Source organism: Scheffersomyces coipomensis (assembly GCF_036884675.1).
Source record: "Scheffersomyces coipomensis strain NRRL Y-17651 chromosome Unknown DFJ63scaffold_2, whole genome shotgun sequence".
NCBI lineage: Eukaryota > Fungi > Ascomycota > Pichiomycetes > Serinales > Debaryomycetaceae > Scheffersomyces > Scheffersomyces coipomensis.
Window position 1 is genome coordinate 1,696,197 of NW_027042893.1, and position 8,880 is coordinate 1,705,076.

The window sequence follows — 8,880 nt, forward strand, 5'->3', positions numbered from 1 at the left end:
AAACTATTTACTCTCTAACTTAGACTTGATCACATTAATTAATTGGCTATTCTCTTCAAGATAACATTTTAATTTAAATAGTTTTTGATCTGTCTCTAATCTCTTTAATTTAAAGTCCGAGCCTTCCTTAGTATCTATACTTTTCATTTCCTCCAAGAGTGATTGTGTTTGGTCCTTCAAAGACTTTACTACCGATTGCAAACTTGGTCCTGAACTAGAATCATGACTGATTTGGCCATTAATAACATTTATCTCTTTAAACCATTGTATTTCACTATCAGCTAATGGTAATGATTTCTTATTCTTAAGATTATCAACCGAATCTTCCAACTTCCCTTTGAGTTTTATACTCTTCTCTTCCAATTTGACTTGGTTTTCAGTTAATGTCACTAATTTCTTTTTATATTCTTCGAGTTTAGCAATGTCAACATCAGGTAAGTTTCTCATAGATGCAATTTGCGTTCTTAATTGTTCTAACTGTATTAAAAGTCTGGAATTCAATTTAACCGTATATGATGTAGACTTTGAGACTTCATCCACAACTTTAGAAGAAACTTTATTTATAGCGTCAAGAATCTCTGTGGTTGGTTGTATAGTTTTGGCCGATAAACTAGGATCCACATATTTAGCAAGAGTATTGAACTCAAATCTTTTTAATGAATCAACATCACGAACCAATTCTTCAAACGGACGTGATTTTAATATATTATCAGCGATTAAATTCGTCAGTTCTTCATCATCAACAGATTCTTCTTCTGCCTCTTCTTCTTCAACTCCATTCTCTGTTATACTAACAATTTCTAGATTATTTGAATCGCCTCCTCTAAATATTATTAAATACTCTCCAGATTGTCCACCAACATCATTGATAATATCAGTACCTACTAATGTATCCACGGAAGATGATAAAGCTGTATAATTTACAGAAAAATTAGGAAGGCTAGAACCTGAATTTCCACTAGCTATATCAAATAAGGTGTTGTACCATACGCCTAGTTCTGCAAATATGACTTTATTATTGATGATAATACCAAAATTTTCCCTATCATTTGTAAAAGACTTAAGGCTCATGACACCACTACCAGATGTCAAACTTAATTCATCAACATTTATAAGATTCAACATGGTATATTCATCACCCCAGAACTTTAATTCAGAGTCACTATTAGTCTCTGACTCCGTTTCTTCATCTTCTTCAGGAGTTAGAACAAAACCAAAACCTTTCTTAGGTCTCTCATATAAGGATTTTTGATGCTTTGATTTTGCAGGAATTTGAGGTAATGATTTTAAAATATCACCAAATTGTTTCCATTTCATAATTAATGGCCTGAGTTGAGTTAAATATGTCACATATACATTATCAGCATCTTTGTTTCCAATAGTTATTAAGACAGTTAAACCCTTCGAATTCTTCACACTAAGAATGTCACTTATTCCAGAACCCAATGAAGTATATAAAGGTCCTTGAAGTAATGGTTCGAAAGTGACTGGAAGGTTTTGTTCTAGAACGAGAAACTCATGTGGTGTACTAGTATATAATCCTCTTGTTTCATGCTTCAATGGTATACCACTATTGATTTGATTGACTAGATCCTTAACATATTTATATTGTCTTAAAGACGCTTCCTTCAAAGGACTCTCAAAACTATCCATAACACTAGAAGACGGAAAACGTTTTTCTACTGCTTTAACTGTAGCAATAGATTCAGCTACCGCTTCTTCAACTTTTTCCTTTGTTGATACTAAGTTGGCATTACGATATGTAAATGGATAAATGGAATAAACGTGTGACTTAGTCGTTGTGATGTAAAGTGTCAATGACGAAAGTAAACTAGAATCGGTCCCGAATGCTATAGATGTAGCATGTTCATCGTCAAAGTTATCAAACTTCAGAAGATTCACATTAATTTGTGGAACATCCAAAGAAATAGATATATCATAGCATTTCACTTCATTTCTTGAATTTAAAATTACCAATGAACAATCATTACCGACAGCGGAATGCCATATAACTTTCTTTATGTCTCCTCCAATTCCTTGAAGACGATATAACTTTGTTGGAATGATAGTTGCTGCATTACCCCCAACGTTGTTAGGTAATGATATGATTACAACATCTGATTTTCCTACTAAAGCCATCAAAGTGCCCAGAGAATTCATCTCCAAACTATTGATATCAAAGTTGTCACTTGAATTATTATCTAATAAACGATAGTTGAACTTCTTTCCGTTAATTGTACAACATCTTACCATATTTCTATTGGCTAAGAATACATCAGAATTTCCTCTGCATACCAATTTATCAAATCCAAGAGCTGGCACAGACGTCTTAGACAAGTTTGTTTGTAAGAATACTTTGAATAACTGTTGTTGTACTATCAGTGACACAAATGTGTCGGCATGGCCCACCTTCGACATCGTCAATTGATTCAATTGGGGTTTTATGTAGAATAGGGTTGATCCCTTAGTTAGATCCTAGTTTTAGAGGATCAACTTTTTTTTTGCTCAGTTTGTTCAGCACATTTTTTTTCAGTATTCTGTCAACCATAACTATAACAATTTAGACAACCATTAGTTAAAAAGAAATTATCATGGGTAAACAATATATATCGACAGTCAATGCCGCTCAAGCACACAAGCTGGATATAGTGGGATTATCAGTGACTGATAAGTTCACAATTTCAGTGTCCAGTGATGGAACAGCACATTTCTGGGATAATCAACAAAAAGAAGCACATAATCCAACCGACTTTGTAATAAAGAAGTTTATAAATAAAGTAGGATTGCATCATATAGCTACTTATGAAAATGTATTACCAGATTCTACTATAAAAGTTGTATTGATAGCATTTGCTTCATTTGATGGTTCAATTACTTTGAATTACTACTTAAATGATGATATTACTACCTGGAAAGAATTTGAAGATGCCGATTTAAAGAAACAATATTGGGCACCAGGATTTTATAAAGATCCAGAATCAAAACAGGACTATTTTGTGATTACCAAGTCTAATGGAGCAAGTGATGTTTTCAATTTGAATATTAAAGATAATCTGAAGTCTGACATTAGTATATCACTTGAAAAGGTTGGGGAATTAAATGCTAATAAGTCAGCTTTCCCCAATGCTTTAGCAATAAGTCCTACATCAGATAAAAAGGTAGCAGTAGGATATACCAATGGTGAGGTTTATATTTATGACTTGGAGCTGTTGAAACCAATTTACACATTTCATTCATCAGACTTACAAGTGTCTGGAGCTTCAACTACGTCAGCTTCAATTCCAAGAGTTATAGAGTTCTCGCCAGGTGGAACTTTACTTGCTGTTGCTCGTGATAATCAATCATCTGGTTCTATAACTTTGTATGATGTCAAATTTGGAGAAAATGTTGGAACTCTAACTACTCCATCTCATTCTTCAAAAGCTGCTGTGGGTGGTTTTGCTCATAGTGGATGGATCATGGGATTAAGTTTCGACGAAGCAGGTGAAAACTTAGTTAGTTGTGGATTTGATAAATGTATACGTGTTTGGAATTTAGAAACCAGAGAAAGAGAAGCTACTATAACGATTTCCATAACTGATTTAGAAGATACTGAACATAATGAGCAATATGACAAAAGTGTAGCAAGTGGAGTTTCGTTTATTAAAAAAGGAATCAGAGGTGGAGCTGGTGGTGATAAAAATGAAGGGTTGTGTGTAATTAGTTTTGATAGAGGAATTAGATGGTATAGAGAAGCTGGAGGAGTATAAAATTAAATACTATGAAAAATATACGAAGCGCGTACTTAAATATCAAACTTTTAAATTTTAAATATGTAAACAAATATTGGGAACTAGAATCAAGGACAATTGCATCCAAGACATGACTCAATTAGATCCAGAACCACATAGATTGGATTTGAATAGAAGGATATCAACTGATATACTGAAAATACGAAAGTCAATCAAGTCCCTTTCCAAAGAAGATGTGGATGATTTATTAAATCATATACGGCTATTGGTTGATCAATCTCCAGGAATTGAAGACAAAGATGTAATAGAATTAGTAGATATACTAATGAATACCAATAATGACAAAGGGTTACTATCATCGCAAAAACGATATGTTTTTGACTATTTACTCATCCCAAGCAAGACCTGTCTCTTACCATCAAGTATTATCTACAAAGCTCTTGCTAATCTAGGTGTTTCTAAGACATCTTCGAAGAAACAGACACAACTCCCACAGAGCTTACAATTACAACTATTGCAGTGGATAATCAAATTTATAAATAATTTTGGAAAAGATGTATATCATGAATTGAACAGAATGTTACCGATAATATTTAACTACCTATCGTATGAATATCTAAGACCATATATTGCAAGCTTGATTTGTATGACTTTGATAAAGTATTCAAGCTCAACAAAGACATATTACAATAAGACGATATATCGAAAGTCTACTCCAATAAAACGTTGGTATATTGATACAGTGATTGACTTATACTATAGGTTTCCAACTGACGAATACATAAAGGGACTATTGTCAGTTTTTAAGCAAGTAGACAGAAGTCTTGATTATAGTGATTACGACAGTAATATCTCCAGAGACATAAACAATTTGAGTAATTCTTCGTTCGTCTATTCAATTGAAGCCAATCCTGGTATCACAGTTCATTCCAACAAACGTCGTAAAATAAATGGAAGCGATATAGACATTTATTCTGGTGATTTCCTATCAAACAACCGAATAGAGGATATTAAATCGGTTGATAATTTGATTGAGAATTTGCATAATATAAAGTACATTGATATTGACACACAGATTCTTGAATCAGACAATGCATCTTATGGAAGACTTTTTATTTTGTTGCATTCTCTATTGGATTCAGACTCCATGCCGTTGAAAAAACTCGATTATTCGACCAGTTTAAATCTCTCGAACAACAATTCACCCAAAATCGAAATTCAGAAAGTCATTGCTGGTATTAGAGAATTCATAGATTTTTGTCCAAGTTTAATTTCACTTCCTGCTGTTAAACAAGTTATTATGAAAGGCTTAGGTAACAGCTATACTATTCCAACAGAGCTTTTGTCATTTGTTAGTGTTGATGGCAGTACGAGTGTCAAGGAAGATATTATTGTACCACTATTTGACTCATGTCAAATGAAAGATGTCCTTGAGGTTACCTTTTATGTTGTTCAACTTTTGAAATATACAAGTCGCAAAGTAAACAAAGAATCAAATGATGTCCAAAGGCGATTTTACACAAACTTCAATATTAGCATTATCTATATGATAGAATATTTGCACGAGTTACCATTGACTCTCACTAGTTTATTCGCTGTTAATTATATTATACTGTGTATAAAAGCTATACCGATGGATATATTAAACGAATTCTTCGAAGATAGTTGTATAATATTACCACCAAAATTAGTATATCTGATGATACTATACGGCGATCCTTATATATTTTCAGAAATTTGCGGTTATATTGCTTTTACAAAAAATTATGAATTCAAAAATGATCTGTATAAACTATTGCAGAACTGTTATATAATGGATCTAGTCAATCTTGTTTGGAGAGATAAAGCATTTAGTTACGATGTTTCGGCGACATCACCGAATAAGGCACTTTTATTAAATGCCAAATTGATTGATGGTTTTAGCTCTTTACCATTGTTTGCCTCATTCAATATTAACTCCATTGGAGGAATTTATTTTAACTCGGCATGGTCTTATATATCAGCCCAAATTGTATGGAAGTTTGAAGATTCAGATTCGAGAGTCACAACAAGACATGAGGGCCCAGTTAGGCCAGAAAGTGTTGCCAACTTAGTCGAAGATAATGATTTAAACTGGCTTCCTTTTGGATATGATGAATTAAAGCTAAAAACATTAAATGAATTCGATAACTTAGGATTCACTGGGGTATGTGATTTACTCTTTAATTCATTAAAGACACTAATGCAACACAGACAAATTTCGCAACAAAATTAACAATTTCCTGTATATAAAAATTTTCAGAATAAACATTTCATGGCCCAATATGAAAAATTATAATAGAGTACATATAAATTGTAGATGTTACAGTAGATGACAATGCTTTGTCTAAATGGTCGCCATTTTGGACTCAGAAGTGGTTCCAAATACCTACTAATACACACCAGATCTCAGTCTTCCCAACCCAGTCCTAAAGATCTCGAGAAAAAATGGACAAAGATATGGAGAGATCTTTCCCCAACAAATTCGTTACATCCAACTAAACACTTATCAGAAGAAAACTCACCAAAATACTATGGTCTTACAATGTTTCCATATCCGTCAGGATTATTACACTTGGGTCATCTTAGAGTATATACTATCAGTGATGTGGTAGCGAGATATAAACGTCTTAAGGGCTTTAATGTTATCCACCCTATGGGTTGGGATGCATTTGGGTTACCAGCTGAAAATGCTGCAGTGGAACGTGGAATTGATCCAGCGGTATGGACGGACACTAATATCGAAAAGATGAAAGAACAAATGGGTCTCATGTTGGCTGATTTTGATTGGGATCGTGAATTGTCTACATGTTCTCCAGATTATTATAAATGGACTCAGAAAATCTTCTTATTATTACATGAGCATGGACTTGCGTATAGAAAAAATGCTGAAATCAACTGGGATCCAGTGGATAAAACTGTATTGGCTAACGAACAAGTTGATGCCGAAGGAAGATCATGGAGAAGTGGAGCTATAGTTGAAAAGAAAAATCTCGAACAATGGTTTATTGGAATTACTAAATATGCACACGACTTAAATAAGGATCTAAAATTATTAAACGAATGGCCAGATAAAGTCAAAACAATGCAAAAGAATTGGATAGGAGAGTCTACAGGTGCAGAAATTATATTCCCTACTACAAATCAAAACATACCTGAATTAACTGTTTTTACTTCAAGACCAGATACTTTATTCAGTGTTCAATTCCTTGCTATATCAGTCAGTCATCCACTTGTAACCGAATATATAACCAAAGATGCTCATTTGAGAGAATTTTTAGATAAAGTCAAAGATGCAGAATCAGATTCAAAAGAAGGATATTTGTTGCCAGGGGTGCAAGTTAGTATTCCTATGGATCAGAAGAATAACAAATCCTCCAAATATAATGTTCCGGTGTATGTTGCTCCCTACGTTTTAGGAACATATGGTCATGGTGCTGTTATGGGTTGTCCTGGTCATGACGAAAGAGATTATGATTTCTGGACAAAGCATAATCCAACGAAACCAATTATTCAAGTTGTTGGTTCAAAGGATGTTAATGATATCGTTGACTTACCTTTCACAAAGAAAGATGGAATCTTATATAACAGATCAGTTTTGAAGGCTACTGGAGTAGAAGATATTGGTGAATATGAAGGAAAAACAGTTAAACAAGCTGGTTCTTCGATCGTGCATAATCTTCAAAGTATTGGTCTCGGTGGTAAATCTACGCAATACAAGATCAGAGATTGGTTAATAAGTAGACAAAGATATTGGGGTGCTCCAATCCCAATGATTCATTGTCATGATTGTGGTATTGTTCCTGTCCCAGATAAAGATCTCCCAGTTTTATTACCATCAACTGAAGGGTTTGAGTTTGGTAAAGGTAATCCATTAGAGAAAGCCGAGAGTTTCTTAAATGTCGAGTGTCCTTCTTGTGGAGAACACGCAAAAAGGGACACTGATACTATGGATACTTTTATGGATTCATCGTGGTATTTCTTCCGTTATCTTGACTCAAAAAACGACAATGTTCCATTCGATTCAAAGGTTGTATCAAAATCTATGCCAGTAGATATGTATATTGGTGGTGTGGAACATGCTATTCTTCATTTACTTTATACTAGATTTATCTCTAAATTCTTAGGTGATATAGGTTTGTGGAACGGCGAACAAGTTAACAACGAGCCAATTAAAAAATTGGTGACTCAAGGAATGGTACAAGGGAAGACTTATAAAGACCCAGATAATGATCGTTTCTTGAAACCAGAAGAAATTGATTTATCTGATTCTAAGAATCCAAGAGTAAAAGCTACAGGAAAAATAGCCAACTCTTCTTATGAAAAGATGTCTAAATCTAAGTATAATGGTGTTGATCCTGGTGAATGTATTAGCAAGTACGGAGCTGATACCGTGAGAGCACATATGTTATTTCAAGCTCCTGTCTCAGATATTTTAAATTGGAACGAAGAGCAGATAGTTGGTGTAGACAGATGGTTAAAAAAGGTAACCAACTTACAATCTCAAATTGCAGATAAGTTATCAGCTACAGTTAATGTTGGAAACAAAGAAATTGAGTTACATAATGTTGAAGTGCAGGGCCAAGTGAAAGAGTCATACAGCTTCACTAAAGCTGAATTTGAATTATTCAAAGATGTTCAATCTCACTTGAAGGATATATCAGAGGCCATTGAAATCGATTTATCTCTCAATACGGTAATCTCAGATTTGATGAAATTCACAAACCGTATTATTGCTGCCGTCAAATCAGAAGATGCCTATTCTCAAGATATCTTAATCGATGCTTATAAGAAATTATTGATTTCAATGTCACCAGTAACTCCATGTACTTCTGAAGAATGCTGGGAATTATTGTCAAAGTTAGAAAATAAGGAGTGGAGCTCAATCCTCAATGAAAAATTTCCAAATATAAAGACAATTGAATCGCAATTTGCGGTATATAATATTTTCATCAATGGTAGAGCAAGAGCCAGCTTTGAGCAAAGTAAAGATTTCATAAGCTTATCGGAATCAGATATTCTTAAGGAGATAAAAAATTATGGGAATATAAAAGAATTGATCAAGAATAAAGAGATCAAAAGAATAATTATAAAGCCAGGTATGATTAGCTTGGTGCTTGCTAAATAGAAA

At 33.7% G+C, this 8,880-nt stretch overlaps 4 protein-coding genes across 4 annotated transcripts; 3 read left to right on the plus strand and 1 right to left on the minus strand. All coding sequences in view use genetic code 12, as the record gives it.

Moving 5' to 3' along the window:
• Positions 1-3: 3 nt before the first annotated feature.
• On the minus strand, positions 4-2,418 carry NUP82 (linker nucleoporin; the record flags this gene model as incomplete). The annotated part of the gene is made up of 1 exon (XM_064905865.1): positions 4-2,418. The coding sequence occupies one exon, from the start codon at positions 2,416-2,418 to the stop codon at positions 4-6; it is 2,415 nt and encodes an 804-aa protein (XP_064763901.1).
• Positions 2,419-2,591: 173 nt separating this feature from the next.
• Positions 2,592-3,749, plus strand: SKI8 (SKI complex subunit WD repeat protein; the record flags this gene model as incomplete). The annotated part of the gene is made up of 1 exon (XM_064907986.1): positions 2,592-3,749. The coding sequence occupies one exon, from the start codon at positions 2,592-2,594 to the stop codon at positions 3,747-3,749; it is 1,158 nt and encodes a 385-aa protein (XP_064763902.1).
• Positions 3,750-3,861: 112 nt separating this feature from the next.
• On the plus strand, positions 3,862-5,985 carry DFJ63DRAFT_311899 (uncharacterized protein; the record flags this gene model as incomplete). The annotated part of the gene is made up of 1 exon (XM_064905866.1): positions 3,862-5,985. The coding sequence occupies one exon, from the start codon at positions 3,862-3,864 to the stop codon at positions 5,983-5,985; it is 2,124 nt and encodes a 707-aa protein (XP_064763903.1).
• A 102-nt stretch (positions 5,986-6,087) lies between these two features.
• Positions 6,088-8,877, plus strand: NAM2 (leucine--tRNA ligase; the record flags this gene model as incomplete). Its single annotated transcript, XM_064905867.1, has 1 exon — positions 6,088-8,877. The coding sequence occupies one exon, from the start codon at positions 6,088-6,090 to the stop codon at positions 8,875-8,877; it is 2,790 nt and encodes a 929-aa protein (XP_064763904.1).
• Between the last annotated feature and the right edge of the window lie 3 nt (positions 8,878-8,880).